Below are 17,870 nucleotides of genomic sequence, written 5' to 3'. Positions count from 1 at the left end.
TGCAAATGTCCATGTTTTCAGCTTTAAAAATAACGGTTAAGGTTTCCTTTACGTTTGATGATTCATCGACCCAGTTCAAAACGTAAGAATATTAATTACAACAATTACACAAAAGGGGAAGGATTTTCAACACTGATTTTACATGTAAGCCGGTGTAGTAGCCTTTAATAATAATAAAAAAAAATTTTAAATAATGAATGTGCCTGCTTTGTATGAAACGATACATTGAGCCCCCCCCCACCCTCCCCAATATTTTACGGGCGCATCTTTACATATCAACAGCCGGATATGTACCGGTCACGTGATGTAAATGACACAAATGGATGGCGGAAGTTTCGCGAGTGTTTGATGGCAATTCATTCGCAAACATGCAAACTTTTTCTACACGAAACCTGAAGAAATACCTGGGAGTGCAAATCTTTGTAGCTATCTTTGTTCTATATCTGTGGTACCAGCTAAATGGAGGTGAGGAAATTGTGCACAATATTTGTATTGGTGTACAGCGCACCTGTCGGGCTTACACTGTCCCATGAGCTCACCTGAGACAATTAAAATCGAGCACCTGGCTTCCGTTTTGGAGAACGCTTCCTCGACTTGAGAGAAAACACTTGCATCACACGCTCATTTAAGTAGCAAGTCCACACCATTTTTAGATCAAAGGTCCAGATTTTTAAAACTATTTTTCCAAGGTTTGTTGATACATCAGCATTGCAACAAACTTTACCTGATTAAATTCTGTCCATCCGTTCTTGATCAACAAGGTGATCAAGTCAACTACTGTCAACTCTGAGAAATGTCCACATTTCCATTTTTGTGAAAAAAACGTCACACCTATTTATTTCAAGTACCAAACTATTTTAAGTAAATGTTGTTGAACCACAAATATATTAATAGTCTTTTCTATCAGCACAGTGCTTTCCAGAGGAAAAATGTTTCATCTGGAATTATACGTCTTCTTTGAACATCCTAGAACTTCGAATCAACGTATGTTTCAGGTCTGCAGAAGAAGAAAGAAACGGTTCATTAAACATCATGACTGATGTACAGTGTCAATGTTGGCAAAATCAGTATCTAAACACTAAATTATTGAAACAGATTCAAGTTAGAGTCAAGATTATGAAGTGCTACCTTTGTTTTTAATCAGTTAAGATGAACTTAAGATTGTAACATGTTTTCATATATTCTAATCTTAAACCTGTATCACCAGTGTTGAAGATTCAATTTACACTGTGCTTTTAAAGACAGTGCTGAAGATACCATGTTTCAAACCTGAAGCAAATCTGATGCTGAATTATATCAGTGTATGTTGCGCGTATGTTGTGATGCTGTAATGTGCAAAAAATACTCACTCTCTACCCAAATCTACATCATGTGTTTATGTAAGTGCTATGACATCCACAAATGAATAATGCTGAATTCTGCTTAAATTAAAAGATCAATAAAATATTGTCAGTTTTCAAATATTACTATTATTAGCCACAATTTTGTGTTCTATGGCTGTCACTTTTGGATACAGACAGAAAATACATGTAAATCTGAAAATAACATACATATTGCGCAAGGTATTTGAAACAAATAATGCTTTCCTACCTGTTTAATAATCAAAGTACACACATTTGAACACTTTAAAACATATTAAGCATGTTAAATAAAATTACTCAATGAATGAGTTAATGACACGATCATTGTTAGCTGGATTCACACATGGAGTTGTCTGCCCCTGGCAATACACCCCTCCCTCACACAAATCTATCTGAAATGTGCATCCCTGGTTACATTAAGTTAAAATTTGTTTTATAATGGAGAGGATTGATGTGTGCTTATGATAAAAATAATCTAAAGTGTGCCATCGATTGATAAAACAAATTTGAATGTTCAGCAATATTTTAAATTGTTGGAAAACTATGAAAGAACAGAGCAGACCAACCTTTTTTGCCAATGGCGCCAACGCGGGAATATCTTCTGAAGGGACCAGTCGTTGTTTTTCACCCAAATACATCGTGGAAAAAGCCAGAACGCGTAACACAAGGACCCCCAAAATTGGACCAGGTTTTCATGAGTACTACAGAGTTACGTCCCTTGGCAACTCACTTAGTGTGGACTTGCTAATTTAAGACGCAACTAACGTACATTATGTTCCGAAAAATGCTGTTATTTCTGAAATAATGTCCAGATTCCTAGCTTGATACAGATCCAGCATTCTCTGTCGTCTCCTGGTTATAGTAACTGTGAGAGAAGATTGAATAATTAGTACCAGGGTGCCTATTCTCGAAAGTGTCCCAGCTAAGACAGATCCTAGTTAGGACAGGAGTTATGACATCCTATTATTATGAGAAGACACATTCTAGAAACGATCTCATTCTTGTCCTAAGTTGAGTAACAGATCCTAGCTTGGATAGCGAGCTCTTCCTGTAGGTGTGATAGAAAAAAAACCCCTTCATTAAGTTCACATAAATATTACCCATAATTCATCGCATGAAAAACACATATGTAAGGTTACACAACACCAAATGTTTTCCCATAGACTTCTATAGTAACCTTATATTTTAAAAAAAATATCCAGGCTATCAACAACCAATCCATGTAGATAGGGGTACAGTCTGGCCTCTAAAGTACAATAAAACACACATTCTGCCCAACTTGTCCTCCTACTATTCCCAGCACAGGAAGCGGAACACATCAGCCCTCCATTCCGCACCAAATATCACCTACTTGAAAATATTGGTGCACACATATGCATAAGTCATGGTGATAAAAAATGACAGCACCGAATACTTAAATTGTGGTCAATATTAATTACTGGATGGATGTGCTTTTGAAACACATAAACATCTTACACTATTTCATCTAATCACAGCTGTCACAGGCCTCTGTTCGTTTGAGATGTTTCCATACGGTCCTTGCTTGGGGAGCATGTGATTCTGATTTAGTGTAGTAGAACCTGTAAGGGCAGCTATGATCTCATTTACAAGACAAATGGTGAGACAGGAAATCAAAGTTAAATGTTTGAAAGTGGTGAAATTCACCTTTTGGTGGACTTACTTGATCTAGAAGGAATTGTAATTAATTATAGTTACAATAAAAATTTGTACCTTGTATCAAGAAAAATATAGTGAACATGTACTCTAACAGATCTAAAATATTTTATCAGATCTAAGTATTGTTACATGTTAACATATTGGATATTTTCTTCACATCAAATATATTTATTAAACTAGGACATAACATTTGTCGTCAGATTTTGAAAGTCTGCCATAAAGGGAATTAAGGGAATTGCAAAAAATATTATCATTTGATTTTTTTAAATGGTTATCATGACTTGAACTTTCATTATGCGTCACCTCACAAAGTGAAAATTCACTTAAGAAATAAGCAGAAGTTACTGTTTTGTTGTCTGTTGAGTCCCAGCTAATCAAAGACAAAGACACTGTTAACTTTCAACCGTGTGTATTGTGGTAGACGCCATATACAGGAAGGGGAGAGCACTCTCAATGCTGTTATAGTTACCGTAGTACTCTCGATAAACAACTATCGTAACATCTTTCCTTTCTTAAAGAAATAGATAAGATGCAATATATGTATAGGCATGCATTAAAGTTAGTCACCACTTTAAGAGTCTTTGAGTCTTTGAGAACCTGTAGAAAAAATTGTCTGAATCTATTGATTCATCAAGCTAGGACTGAAAAATACTTCCAGGAAATTAAAAGTATGTATTGTTTTGAGGTTGTTAGACTTGACGGTTTCATGTATAAGCCAGTTTATAGGGTGCAAAGTGAAAATATCCTCATAATTTGAGAAGTTTATTGGCTACCCTACCCTAAAGTGAATATTTCTAATCACAGTATTTGGCAATATCAGCTAAAAACAGTGTTTCTCGACAATAATTTATGGGTTACTGGGTGACAGGAACACATACTGTAGTTGGGTAAACAAGGGAGATAATTTAAAGACATAACACACTCTCATGTCAATAAAATGTGAAGTCAGACCTATAGCATTACGTTCCACAAGGGTCAGTTGTTATTAGTTCATTAAATCGGCTTCTTGGGTTCATGTACAGCCCTTAATGCGTGTCTGGCAAAATGAAATGTTGCACAGTGAGGCGTTAAGAGAGCATGGTCAGAAATTTTGAATTGATGATTATGACCGGGTGGTGGGAGCTGCCAGTCAGACATTGTGGTGCTTTAACTGGACTGGGGCACTTACATGTGCCATGTGTACCTACGTGTCCAATTGCGGAAAATTTTACAAGGTGGTAAGACATATCGAAGATAAGGCGTGTGCTTGATTAGACGCGGTCAGCAACAGACTTCAGACTGGCTTGTCGAAATACCACACTGGATGTGGAGGCTTCTGTTTCTACTGTATGCGTGCATATACACCTCCCCATTCACCAACAGGCATTCTGCAAGCTGAAAATAATGTTGAAAGTATATTAAATGTCAAATCATAAAATCCAAAATGGCAATGAGACCAAAGATGACAAGAATTTTTTATGGATGATCAACTTCTTTATTGCAGGGTAGCGACGTTTCGGTATAGATTCTTATACCGTTTTCAAGCGTGAATCTATACCGAAACGTCGCTACCCTGCAATAAAGAAGTTGATCATAAAAAATTCTTGTCATCTTTATCTCAGCAACTTCTAGAATGCCTCTCAAACAGGCAATGAGACCGTTGTAGAAAAAAACAAAATATATTTTTGAATGTCATGTGTGGAAAAAAGGGGTATTTTTTTAAAAAAGGAAAGAAAACTAAGTTGATTCACATGCAAAAGGGGTCAGACAAAAGAAATTGACCATATGCTACAATGTTTATATTTAAAACAAGGGTTTGTGACATGTGCTGTCAGCAGTGAACATATCTCATGATTTTCTTATCATCTGACTTTAATTTGAGCCTCAGGAAATTAACTCACTCACATTGTTATAAGAGTGTTGATTTGGGTATACTTTGTTGTCAAATTCATCAGTTCCAACAAATTTAGAAGGTAACCATTACTCGAGGGTAGAACTCACCAAGGGGGTCTGTTACCACTATTGGTTCATATTCAGGACACTAAAACAATCTATTCCACTCAAAACAGCTTTACTTCCATTACCTTTAAGTATGCCTCTACATTAATACTGACTTGTTTCCATGGTGAAATGAACACAGGAAAGCATGTAAAGTATGAATTACTGAAATGTGCTCGAACCCTACAGGTTAAACAACACCAAATGTTTTCCCATAGACTTCTATAGTAACCTTATATTTTTAAGAAAATATCCAGGCTATAAACAGCCAATCCATGTAGATAGGGGTACAGTCTGGCCTCTAAAGTACAATAAAACACAAATTGTCCAACTTGTCCGCCTACTTTTCCCAGCACAGGATGCGGAACACATCAACCCTCCATTCCGCACCAAATCTCACCTACTGGAAAATATTGGTGTACACATAAGCATAAGTCATGGTGATAAAAAATGACAGCTCTGAAAACTCAAAATTGTGGTCAATTTTAATTAGTGGATGGATGTGCTTTTGAAACACATAAACATCTTACACTATTTCATCTAATCACAGCTGTCACAGGCCTCTGTCCGTTTGAGTTGTTTCCATATGGTCCTTGCTTGGGGAGCATGTGATTCTGATTTAGTGTAGTAGAACCTGTAAGGGCAGCTACGATCTCGTTTGGTGAGACTGGAAATCGAAGTTAAATGTTTGAAAGTGGTGAAATTCACCTTTTGGTGGACTTACTTGATCTAGAAGGAATTGTAATTAATTATAGTTATGATAAAAATTCAGGACTTTTTGATAAGACACTTCGCTATCTTTACTGCCGATTCTGCTTTCCCGTTAGACTGGGGATAACCAGGAGAGCTAGTCTTGAGCTCAAATTCATATTCACCAGCAAAATGTTCAAAGTCTGAGGAGTTAATAGGTGGTCCTTTGTCTGATATGACAACATCAGCTATGCCATGGCGCGCCATGTGTCCTATGAGTCTCCTGACAATTTCTTTTCCAGTTTTGACAGTGATCTGGTCAATTTCAAAGAAGTCACTGAAATAGTCGACTGTGACTAAATAGTCCTTCTGGTTATATGTGAAAATGTCTGTCCCAAGCTTTGTCCATGGTCGATCTGGTACCTAATGGGATACAAGTGGTTCCTTTGCCTGTTTTATCTCAAATGTTTAGCAGATATCACACTTGGCAATGTAGTCAGTAATTTCTGAGTTCATATTTGGCCAATAGATGCACTCTCTTGCTCGGCGTCAGCAAGATTCTATTCCAACATGAGAGCTGTGCAGACGCTTGAGAATTTCAGGTCAATGATTCCATCCTGGATAGAGAGTTCATTCCGGAAATGAAAGTATGGAGCCACCAGATTTGAAACTTCTTTCCGTTTGTTTGGCCATCCTGACTGAATCATGGACTTGACAGCTTGTAATAATTCATCCACTTCAGTTTCAGCATGTATAGTTTGAAGTCTTTCATCCTTGATTGGTAAGTATTCAACCATTCTAATTGACTGAACTTCCCTTTCAGGTTGTGGAAGTTCCACTTGTAGAACTTCCATCTTGTGTTCATCTGGATGCTCAATTTGAGGAAGGTATGCTCGTGACAGCGAGATGCATGTCCATGCCTCGTTTGTAGACAATTTTGTAGCTTATTTTTATAGCTTCCTCCATAGTATCACCTTCCCCAATCACAAGTATGTCATTGGTGATCCAGAAAGTCCCTTCAAGACCATGTAGTGCCTGATCTATATGATACTGAAAGATCTCAGGAGCAAGTGAGATTCCAAATGGAAGTCAAAGCCAGCAGTACTGACCAAATGGAGTTCCAAATGTTGTCAAAAACTAGAGTCCTCATCCAGGGCCATATGCCAGAAACCATGTTGCAGGTCACATTTAGAGAAAACCTTTGCCTTGGAGATGTCAGGAAGAAGGTCATCAATCACAGTCTAGGAATAGTGACTCCTCTTTAGAGTAGTATTGAGAGGTTTGGATCAATGCATATCCTCAACCAACCTGAGGGTTTCTTGACAAGAACTAGGCTTGACACCCAATCTGTTGGCACATCAACTTGCTGGATGAAACCCTTCTCTTCAAGATCATGAAGTTCATCTTTTAACAACTGTTTCATGGAGTGTGGCATCCTCCGTAGCGCTTGCTTCACTGAAGTAACTGAATGATCAATTTCTAGTTTCTGTTCTCCTTCCAGTAGTCCCATTGTTGCATCACTGAACACATCTTGGTACTTTTCGAGAATGTCTGTCTTTGAAACATGGTCTCCTATCATTGTAGTCTGGAGAATATTTTCATACATGACTTTGAGAAACTCCATATTTTGAGCATTGTGAGAACCAATCAATGGAGTTCTAGTGTCTTCTACAACCACAAACTTTACTTGGTAAGATCTAGAGTTCTTGGGGTTTGTAAGTTTCAAAGTTGTCACACCTTCCACAGGAATGACAGTCTTGTTGTACATGCGTAGCTTGATATTGGAGTCTTCAAGCTTGGTATTTGCAGGTAAGTCAGACTTTGAGATAATGTTGCAAGTTGCCCCACAGTCAATCTGAAACTTTTTGAGAGAGCCATCCAGTTCAAGATGAGTGAAGATTTTGTCTTTGTACTCTTCTACACTATTAACAGATTCTACTAGATTCAACGTCATTACTTCATCTGAAGTGTCACTGAGCTGTCTAACATGTTTAGACTTTCCTTTTGACATAGGTTTGACTTTGCACTGTTTAGAGAGGTGAGACATCTTACCACAGTTGTGACATTTCTTGCCAAAAGCTGGACAAGAATCCCTGTCACGTGTATGTTTAGTACCACAGTACTTGCAGTCGAATCTCTGAGTTTCAGGTTTAGGTTTCCACGACTTGTGTTTTGTAGAATGTTCTTGAGCAAAGTGAATTTCTTCTTTTCCACAGATGGCAGTAAGTTGAGCAGATGTTGACTCAGATGCTCTAATAACATCAATACACTTTTTTAGAGACAGAGATGATTCCTTTAAAAGTTTTCTTCTTACAGTATTGTCTCTAATGCCTCATACGACCCAGTCACAGATAAGTTCATCATGTAGATCTCGAAATTCACATGACTGAGCAAGAGCTCAAAGCTGGGTAGCATATGTGTCAGTGTTCTCGTGTTCCTGTTGAGTGCTGTTGTTGAACATGTAATATTCATAAATTACATTTGTCTCTCCAAGACAGTGTCGTTCCATCAAATTGAGAATGCAGTCAATGTTATGTTTTGATTCAGCATCTGGAAATGGTAGACCATTGTAGATCTCATGTGCATCAGAGCCCACACATGTAACAGAAGTTGCTACTCTATACTTGTGGTCCTCTTCTTGTGTTCTTGCTAAGTTTCAAACGAGTCCTATAATTGTCTCAATTTTTTCCAGTTACTACTGCGATTTCCTCAAATTTCTAACTTGGGAGGTAATGGCACATTGCTGTGGAAGACAGGCAAGCTTTGTGCATTTCGAGAGTTAGTTGGAGTAGAGCCACCTGATGCTGAAGCAAGTTCTTCAGTTTCTGACATATTGGAGAATTTACAGCCCATGTCAATCAATAAAGATGTTGAAAAACACTACCTTTTCTAACTTTAAGTTTTCTGTGGTCTTTGGAAGCTTTACGGTATTCCTGTAGATTTAGTGTTTGCAGACCATACGAGTGTCAGACAATCAAGGCGTTGTGCACACAAAGCATCTTCATAGATTATCAAGCACAAACGTTTAGGAAGTTACTGTGACTCGTATATCTGTTACAGAGTTCAAGAATATGTGTTTGTGATGATTCATGTTGAAAAGTGTTTTGAGACAAAAGGGCCGGCGAGCATGAAAACCACGAGAGTGTCACTTTGAGATGTTGAGCGACTATTCTTTAGTATTCACAGTTCAAAAGTTAAGTTCTGGGATACCTCCACGTTCTAGGACATGAGCTGAGACTTCTGACACCATATTTAGTTATCTGTTGAGTCCCAGATAATCGAGGAGGACAAAGACGCTGTTGACCTTCAACCGCGTGTATTGTGGTAGCCGCCATATATAGGAAGGGGAGAGCACTCTCAATGCTGTTATAGTTACCGTAGTACTCTCGATAAACAACTATCGTGACAGTTACTTCCCTTAACGAGTTGGCCTTGACATTGACATTTCAGAGCAATGAGACAAGAGCGATGATGTGAATAAAAAGGGATAAAATAGGTATGAACAAAAATACATCTCGTTTGTAGATCTAAAGAATATGTGTACTGCAACCAGTATGTCCTATTCTCTACTGATAAATTGATGATATAAACTAAAAAAAATCTTCTTAGCTGATAAAAACTGCGTGCTGTTGTAAATTTCACAACGTCCAAATTGGTGAAAATATTTATTCTATATGTAAGCCGGTGTAGTAGCCTTTAATAAAAAAATGTTTTAATTAATGAACGTGCCTGCATTGTATGAAACGATACCCATCGCCAACATATTTTACGAGCGCAGCTTTACATACCAACAGCCTGACATGTACCGGTCACGTGATGTAAATGACACAAATGGATGGCTGAAGTTTCGCGAGTGTTTGATGTCAACTCATTCGCAAACATGCAAACTTTTTCTACACGAAACCTGATGAAATACCTGGTAGTGCAAATCTTGATTGCTATCTTTGTTCTGTGTTTACAGCTAAATGGAGGTAAGGAAATTGTGCACAGTATTTGTATTGGTGTAACGCACCTGTCAGGCTTACACTGTCCCATGAGCTCACCTGAGACAATTAAAATCGAGCACCTGGTTTCCGTTTTGGAGAACGCTTCCTCGACGTGATAGAGAGCACTTGCATCACACGCTCATTTAGACGCAACTAACATACATTATGACATTTAGAGAAAACCTTTGTCTTGGAGATGTCAGGAAGAAGGTCATCAATCACAGTCTAGGAATAGTGACTCCTCTTTAGAGTAGTATTGAGAGGTTTGGATCAATGCATATCCTCAACCAACCTGAGGGTTTCTTGACAAGAACTAGGCTTGACACCCAATCTGTTGGCACATCAACTTGCTGGATGAAACCCTTCTCTTCAAGATCATGAAGTTCATCTTTTAACAACTGTTTCATGGAGTGTGGCATCCTCCGTAGCGCTTGCTTCACTGAAGTAACTGAATGATCAATTTCTAGTTTCTGTTCTCCTTCCAGTAGTCCCATTGTTGCATCACTGAACACATCTTGGTACTTTTCGAGAATGTCTGTCTTTGAAACATGGTCTCCTATCATTGTAGTCTGGAGAATATTTTCATACATGACTTTGAGAAACTCCATATTTTGAGCATTGTGAGAACCAATCAATGGAGTTCTAGTGTCTTCTACAACCACAAACTTTACTTGGTAAGATCTAGAGTTCTTGGGGTTTGTAAGTTTCAAAGTTGTCACACCTTCCACAGGAATGACAGTCTTGTTGTACATGCGTAGCTTGATATTGGAGTCTTCAAGCTTGGTATTTGCAGGTAAGTCAGACTTTGAGATAATGTTGCAAGTTGCCCCACAGTCAATCTGAAACTTTTTGAGAGAGCCATCCAGTTCAAGATGAGTGAAGATTTTGTCTTTGTACTCTTCTACACTATTAACAGATTCTACTAGATTCAACGTCATTACTTCATCTGAAGTGTCACTGAGCTGTCTAACATGTTTAGACTTTCCTTTTGACATAGGTTTGACTTTGCACTGTTTAGAGAGGTGAGACATCTTACCACAGTTGTGACATTTCTTGCCAAAAGCTGGACAAGAATCCCTGTCACGTGTATGTTTAGTACCACAGTACTTGCAGTCGAATCTCTGAGTTTCAGGTTTAGGTTTCCACGACTTGTGTTTTGTAGAATGTTCTTGAGCAAAGTGAATTTCTTCTTTTCCACAGATGGCAGTAAGTTGAGCAGATGTTGACTCAGATGCTCTAATAACATCAATACACTTTTTTAGAGACAGAGATGATTCCTTTAAAAGTTTTCTTCTTACAGTATTGTCTCTAATGCCTCATACGACCCAGTCACAGATAAGTTCATCATGTAGATCTCGAAATTCACATGACTGAGCAAGAGCTCAAAGCTGGGTAGCATATGTGTCAGTGTTCTCGTGTTCCTGTTGAGTGCTGTTGTTGAACATGTAATATTCATAAATTACATTTGTCTCTCCAAGACAGTGTCGTTCCATCAAATTGAGAATGCAGTCAATGTTATGTTTTGATTCAGCATCTGGAAATGGTAGACCATTGTAGATCTCATGTGCATCAGAGCCCACACATGTAACAGAAGTTGCTACTCTATACTTGTGGTCCTCTTCTTGTGTTCTTGCTAAGTTTCAAACGAGTCCTATAATTGTCTCAATTTTTTCCAGTTACTACTGCGATTTCCTCAAATTTCTAACTTGGGAGGTAATGGCACATTGCTGTGGAAGACAGGCAAGCTTTGTGCATTTCGAGAGTTAGTTGGAGTAGAGCCACCTGATGCTGAAGCAAGTTCTTCAGTTTCTGACATATTGGAGAATTTACAGCCCATGTCAATCAATAAAGATGTTGAAAAACACTACCTTTTCTAACTTTAAGTTTTCTGTGGTCTTTGGAAGCTTTACGGTATTCCTGTAGATTTAGTGTTTGCAGACCATACGAGTGTCAGACAATCAAGGCGTTGTGCACACAAAGCATCTTCATAGATTATCAAGCACAAACGTTTAGGAAGTTACTGTGACTCGTATATCTGTTACAGAGTTCAAGAATATGTGTTTGTGATGATTCATGTTGAAAAGTGTTTTGAGACAAAAGGGCCGGCGAGCATGAAAACCACGAGAGTGTCACTTTGAGATGTTGAGCGACTATTCTTTAGTATTCACAGTTCAAAAGTTAAGTTCTGGGATACCTCCACGTTCTAGGACATGAGCTGAGACTTCTGACACCATATTTAGTTATCTGTTGAGTCCCAGATAATCGAGGAGGACAAAGACGCTGTTGACCTTCAACCGCGTGTATTGTGGTAGCCGCCATATATAGGAAGGGGAGAGCACTCTCAATGCTGTTATAGTTACCGTAGTACTCTCGATAAACAACTATCGTGACAGTTACTTCCCTTAACGAGTTGGCCTTGACATTGACATTTCAGAGCAATGAGACAAGAGCGATGATGTGAATAAAAAGGGATAAAATAGGTATGAACAAAAATACATCTCGTTTGTAGATCTAAAGAATATGTGTACTGCAACCAGTATGTCCTATTCTCTACTGATAAATTGATGATATAAACTAAAAAAAATCTTCTTAGCTGATAAAAACTGCGTGCTGTTGTAAATTTCACAACGTCCAAATTGGTGAAAATATTTATTCTATATGTAAGCCGGTGTAGTAGCCTTTAATAAAAAAATGTTTTAATTAATGAACGTGCCTGCATTGTATGAAACGATACCCATCGCCAACATATTTTACGAGCGCAGCTTTACATACCAACAGCCTGACATGTACCGGTCACGTGATGTAAATGACACAAATGGATGGCTGAAGTTTCGCGAGTGTTTGATGTCAACTCATTCGCAAACATGCAAACTTTTTCTACACGAAACCTGATGAAATACCTGGTAGTGCAAATCTTGATTGCTATCTTTGTTCTGTGTTTACAGCTAAATGGAGGTAAGGAAATTGTGCACAGTATTTGTATTGGTGTAACGCACCTGTCAGGCTTACACTGTCCCATGAGCTCACCTGAGACAATTAAAATCGAGCACCTGGTTTCCGTTTTGGAGAACGCTTCCTCGACGTGATAGAGAGCACTTGCATCACACGCTCATTTAGACGCAACTAACATACATTATGTTCCGAAAAAATGCTGTGTTTTTCTTTAAATAATGTCCAGAGTCCTAGCTTGATGTCGTCTCCTGGTTACAGTAAATGTGAGAGAAAATTGAATAATCAGTAGCAGGTAGGTGACACCTACCGATCAGCCTGTAACACTAATAGGCCGAACAAGTTATTATTGGCCGTTCTGCCTATTTTGCTATAGGCCGATCGGCCTATAATTTAGTACAGCCAGCTAAACGTCATGCTCCTGCCAAGGCACACACGGACAACGTCAACGTCGGTGTATGCCTTGGGAGGAACACGACGTTTAGCTAACTGAACTACCTATAATTATGATAGTTATCAAATAAATTTGAAGTGGTGCATTTCCACATGAGGAAAATTGCGACTGATACAATAAACTGGCTGAAGTCTGTTAAACACAACTGAAGTGTGCTGAGATCGAGCCAAGTCACTGTGTGCGTTGGAGCATGACGAGGCACACGTTAATTAGTACAAATGATAAAGAAAGTAAGCGAGTGACCGATCCCTGTTGTTGAGTATCCCTGGTTTGGCTAACAGTCCCAGAACAACATTTTCACTTGTTCCCAGCCATTAAAAAGAGGGGTTAACCCTTTCCCCCTACTCCCCTTAAAAAGTTCCAAGTCTTCCCGCTCACAAGGGTGCCTTTTTCAATTCAAATGGAAATATTTGTCACGATCAAAGTAACATATTTTCAGAGACTAAAGATGAACCAGTGCTTTCTCCAGGAATGATGTCTGCTGCTTTTGTTGTTTCCAGGGCTGATACCAAGCTTTCTGCGCCCAAGACTGCCATTCTTGCAGGTGGGCCCAGATGTTCATGTGCTGATGTTTTTTGGGGATGCAGAGGATGATGGGAGCAAGATCAAGTGGGCACGGGCTGTGAACACCAAGGCCAAGCTGGATGCTGCAGTCAAAGGTAGTGCTAATACTGACACTAGTAGATATATGCTGTTCCAAAACTGGTCTGCCTCACCTGAAGGTATCACAAGCTAATGAAGTCATGTTTATACTACTTGGTCTTACATTAAGTAGATCCTGTAGTCAATCAAAGGAAACTGTTTTCATCAAACTCTTGTTCAATGTTCAGTGGTTAGGCTGGTTATAATAAATTGTTCACCCATACATCATATTAAGCTAGTCTGATGTAAGTAGGATCATAGTGATGGGAACTTGTAAGCAGACATGCCATGTATACAGGACTGCTGCATTGAGCAGTTCTCTAGCAATACATCAGGCCAACATAATTATAAAACAAAATGTTATGGATATCAACTTCTTTATCGTATACACAGCATTTCTGGGCTATTCCTTGCCCTTTCATCATTCATCTGATGTGCATACCATAAAGAAGCAACTGACATCCATAACACTTGGTCTTAGAATTGAATACCAACTTCTCCATGTCTTAAAAGAACCTCAGGACCTACATGACTGTAGCTGTAGTTGTGTGGCCTTTGTTTAGGGAGTGTCCACATGGTGGAAGGTGACGTGATACTGAGGGGCCAGGGCACCAAGGTGCAGTCCCTCATCCCCGTGATGGGGAAACCTCCCCAGACAGACAGTGATGTCACACTCACAGAATGGCTTGATGCTCTCAAGTATGGCAACAAGGGCATCAAGCTGGATTTCACCTCCATTGACAGTGTGGAGATATCACTGGAGAAACTCAAACAGATGAATGAAAAGGTAAGTAACATTCCACACCAGGACATGTGGACCAGACAATCCAGCAGGGAGAAGGTCACATTGTACTGTTTTCTAATTCAGTACAGTCGATAATGTTCCATAATTTGGCTTTAAGAACTTTTTTTGACGTTTTTCGTAACTTTAGGTTGCATACATTTTCATCGAATAGTTAATAAAGAAGAAGGCTTTCAAGTTAAGGGGTTTAAGTAGAAGTCTTTGTGACCCTTGCTTATTGTAGTTTTCATTCCCTTCACAATATATATGTTGCAACATTGATCACATTCTGAAAAGAAGACATTAGTAGAGAGTTCATTTGCAAATTTTTCCATTGTCTGAGTTTGCATTTTTTTTCTGTCTACAGTGGTTCAAGAATCTGTATGCAATCGTCACACTCATGAAATAAAAGTTGTTATCCATAAAGTTTGTATCAAACATTTTCATAGCACCCCCATTTCCAGTATGTGGCCAGTCACACCTGTTCTGTATGAACTGACTGATAGATGCTCCATTTCACAATGTAATGAAAAATTACACTTGCAGATATATTTTCCAGTTGTTATCAACACAGATTCTTTTACCATTTTCAAGCATTGTTGCACTCGTGACATGAAGCTACCCATAAAGTTCGTCAGTATTGTACTTATAACTTATAATATGCCACTCATGCTTCTGATATGTATGGATAATCCTCCCCATTGTTTGGCACTGTGTTTTTTAAATATGAGTACTTATTCTTGTTAAGTTTCCATTTTTTTCACTACTCTCAGAAAACTATAGAGTTTCCTGTCTGGCTGCATGCTGATGTGTTGCAAGGCCCTCATGGTGGGAAGGCAGCAGTAGTCGCCACTCGTTTCTTTAAGACAGTGAAGCGAGTGTTCCCCAAGTGCACGCTGTCGCTGGGCTGGACGTCTGGCACCCACACAGACCTCAGCCAGAGCGGCTATACCTGGGAGATGGTGATGACCATGCGTGACCTGGTCAAATCCTGGGACGTGGATGATCAGCCAATAGTCTTCCAGGCCCGCCTGTCCCTGATCAGAAACTCTGTCCCTCAGCTGAAATGGCTGATTGATGTAGTCCCTCACTCTGCCTTGATGATATGGCATTCCCCAGAAGATGTTAAGGTGTCAGAGGACCTCATGTATGTCTGCTACAGGTTTGCTCCAAATATGGTGTTCTTTGACTTGAATGAGGACTACCTTCAGTCCCACCTGAAGCAGTACAGGCATTTCTCAGGGGAAAGAGTCAATGACTTGGTCAAGAAGAGAGACGAGGTTATGTTCCACCCAGGGGCTTGGGTGAAGATGGGGTTCTGGAGGGAGCAGGAGTCCATTCTACCTAGCACAGAGGCTCTGGTCCTTGTCAGCCCTATTGTGTATGTTCTAAGCAAATCCAAGTACAAACCGACACCTACAATAAAGCTGAGTGGTCGTGTTCAGTTCATCAATCGGGAAGGCAAAGAGGCAGAATCAGGCCGTACTGGATTGGACATTTTTGTACGACCAACTGCATATGCAGATTTCGAAAATATTGTTGGAATCAAATGTTTTCTTGGAGTGACTGGAGAGATTGAGGTGTCAGGCAGTAATCTGAAGAAAGAATTCCGTAAAAAATCTCAGAAAATCACACCTAGTTCTGTCAACTGTTTTAGATTTAGTGTTATTGATGCAGTTCATGAGATAATATTTCGTGTCAATATTCTCCATGAGTGCAACACATTGGAGAGTGTGAAACCAGACACTGAAGTTCATGCAGAGCTACATATTGACATCCCATCCACACTGGGCGTGGATGAACATCCCTTCATCATTAAACTAGATGACAGCAAAAGAGTGGCTGTGATTGATGAACTGAACATCAAACAAACATGAGGACTGTCCAGGATGATAGGGATTATAAACTTGGTTTCATGGATCAGTGGGAACATACAGTATTTGGTCATGCGACATTAACACATTAACCCAGTAAACATATCCATTACAAACTGTCAGTTACAAATATTTTAATGTGAAAATGTTTAGAAATATACAATTTTAAAAAACTAATGTCCTTTTCACCTTACATTCCCCTCATATATCAGATGGAAATCTGCTGGTTCTAATCTGACAGCTCTCTTGATCCCCTGGTTATCAAGCAGTCAAATCAGCATGTACCCTTCCAGATGAAAATGTATAATCCCTGATAGGGAATACTGGACTGTTTTTATAGTTCCAGTGTTTTGTGGATTGTTTTATGGAGACTTTTGTTGGTCAGTATGTCAATAAATAGTATGCTGGACATTTTCTAATACTGTGTTTTAATATAACAGGGGAAGTTTGGTTTCATTACTATTACATACATTTCAATTTGTTTTAGAGAATAATGATATGTCAAAATGATATAGATGATATAAAATATGGAGTACAAGATGTCAGCTGTATACAAGCTATCATGACTGCACATCTGGATGTTAGTACTGCAGTATTTGGTGTGTGTGTGTGTGTGTGTGTGTGTGTGTGCATGCGTGCGTGTGCATGGATGCATGCATGCATGTAGGCCAGTGTGTTTGTGAATGGTCATAGTGTAAAGATGTATGTAATCTGTGTGTGTACATGTAGAATGATGAGGTCATATGCTATATCAGTAGAGATGTGCCACTGGAACCTTCCGAAATGGTTGTGAGTGCTTAAGAGTATGCAGTCTGATCGTGGTAGAACCCTTCATTCACTCAGAGCCAGCATATATTGGGGGGGGGGGGGGGGGGGGGGGGTGTGTCCTGAGTACATCCATCATGAAGTGATTTGTTGGTTTCCCTTGCTCCATTTGGATTGGAGTGGATATACTAACAGATCTACATACTGGAATTATCATACCAGAGGCAGTCATTGTTTTAGAGCAATGCAGGGTGAATGAACAGTGTTCTTAAAATTGGATGTTAGAAAACATAGGATGAAGAGATCAAGCAGTATCTGTTCATAATGGTTAATGTTTGTTTTTAAGAGTATAAAGCATAGACCCAGGTAGGCATAATCAGAGTCCAAGTGAAAACATGATTTATCACCAGTCTTGTCAATTTTGCACGGGTTAAAAATTTGTACAAGAAACTGTCAGTAAATAGGAACTTTTGTAACTTGTGTCACCTTAATATTAGATATCTTTGTGCTCTGTTTGTTCAGGCCCCTGAAGCTGTTGGGAAATGTTGCACATCCTTCCTAGACAATGATGTTGAATGTAACATTGAGTTCAATTTAAATTTATTGTTTATACTTTGCTTTTACACATGTTAAATGATGTGCCAGATTTCTAATAAACATTTACTTTTCTACTTATGGTTGTCTGTAATAATTATATGTCCAAAAACAACATTC

General features: G+C 38.9%; 1 protein-coding gene across 2 annotated transcripts; it reads left to right on the top strand.

The window, feature by feature from the left end:
* The first annotated feature begins 284 nt into the window (after positions 1-284).
* Positions 285-17,831, top strand: LOC137291476 (protein FAM151A-like). Of its 2 annotated transcripts, none has more exons than XM_067822828.1 (4): positions 285-465; positions 13,595-13,753; positions 14,300-14,523; positions 15,291-17,831. In XM_067822828.1, the coding sequence occupies exons 1-4, from the start codon at positions 324-326 to the stop codon at positions 16,392-16,394; spliced, it is 1,629 nt and encodes a 542-aa protein (XP_067678929.1). In that variant the 5' UTR covers positions 285-323; the 3' UTR covers positions 16,395-17,831. The 2 variants fall into 2 exon arrangements, with proteins under 2 accessions (XP_067678929.1, XP_067678930.1); XM_067822829.1 differs by lacking the exon at positions 285-465 and adding an exon at positions 12,456-12,646 and having other exon boundaries at positions 15,291-17,821.
* Positions 17,832-17,870: the final 39 nt, after the last annotated feature.

The sequence above is a fragment of the Haliotis asinina genome, chromosome 7, assembly GCF_037392515.1.
Source record: "Haliotis asinina isolate JCU_RB_2024 chromosome 7, JCU_Hal_asi_v2, whole genome shotgun sequence".
NCBI lineage: Eukaryota > Metazoa > Mollusca > Gastropoda > Lepetellida > Haliotidae > Haliotis > Haliotis asinina.
Note: the sequence above shows the minus strand (reverse complement) of the source record. Positions and strands in the feature narration are given on the sequence as shown.

Bases quoted from the DNA above. Each gene is read 5' to 3' on its own strand.
- LOC137291476 (XM_067822828.1), top strand. From the start codon at position 324: ATGGCGGAAGTTTCGCGAGTGTTTGATGGCAATTCATTCGCAAACATG. The intron at 13,754-14,299 runs GTAGTGCTAATA...GCCTTTGTTTAG, and splicing joins GCTGGATGCTGCAGTCAAAG to GGAGTGTCCACATGGTGGAA. The intron at 14,524-15,290 runs GTAAGTAACATT...CACTACTCTCAG, and splicing joins TCAAACAGATGAATGAAAAG to AAAACTATAGAGTTTCCTGT.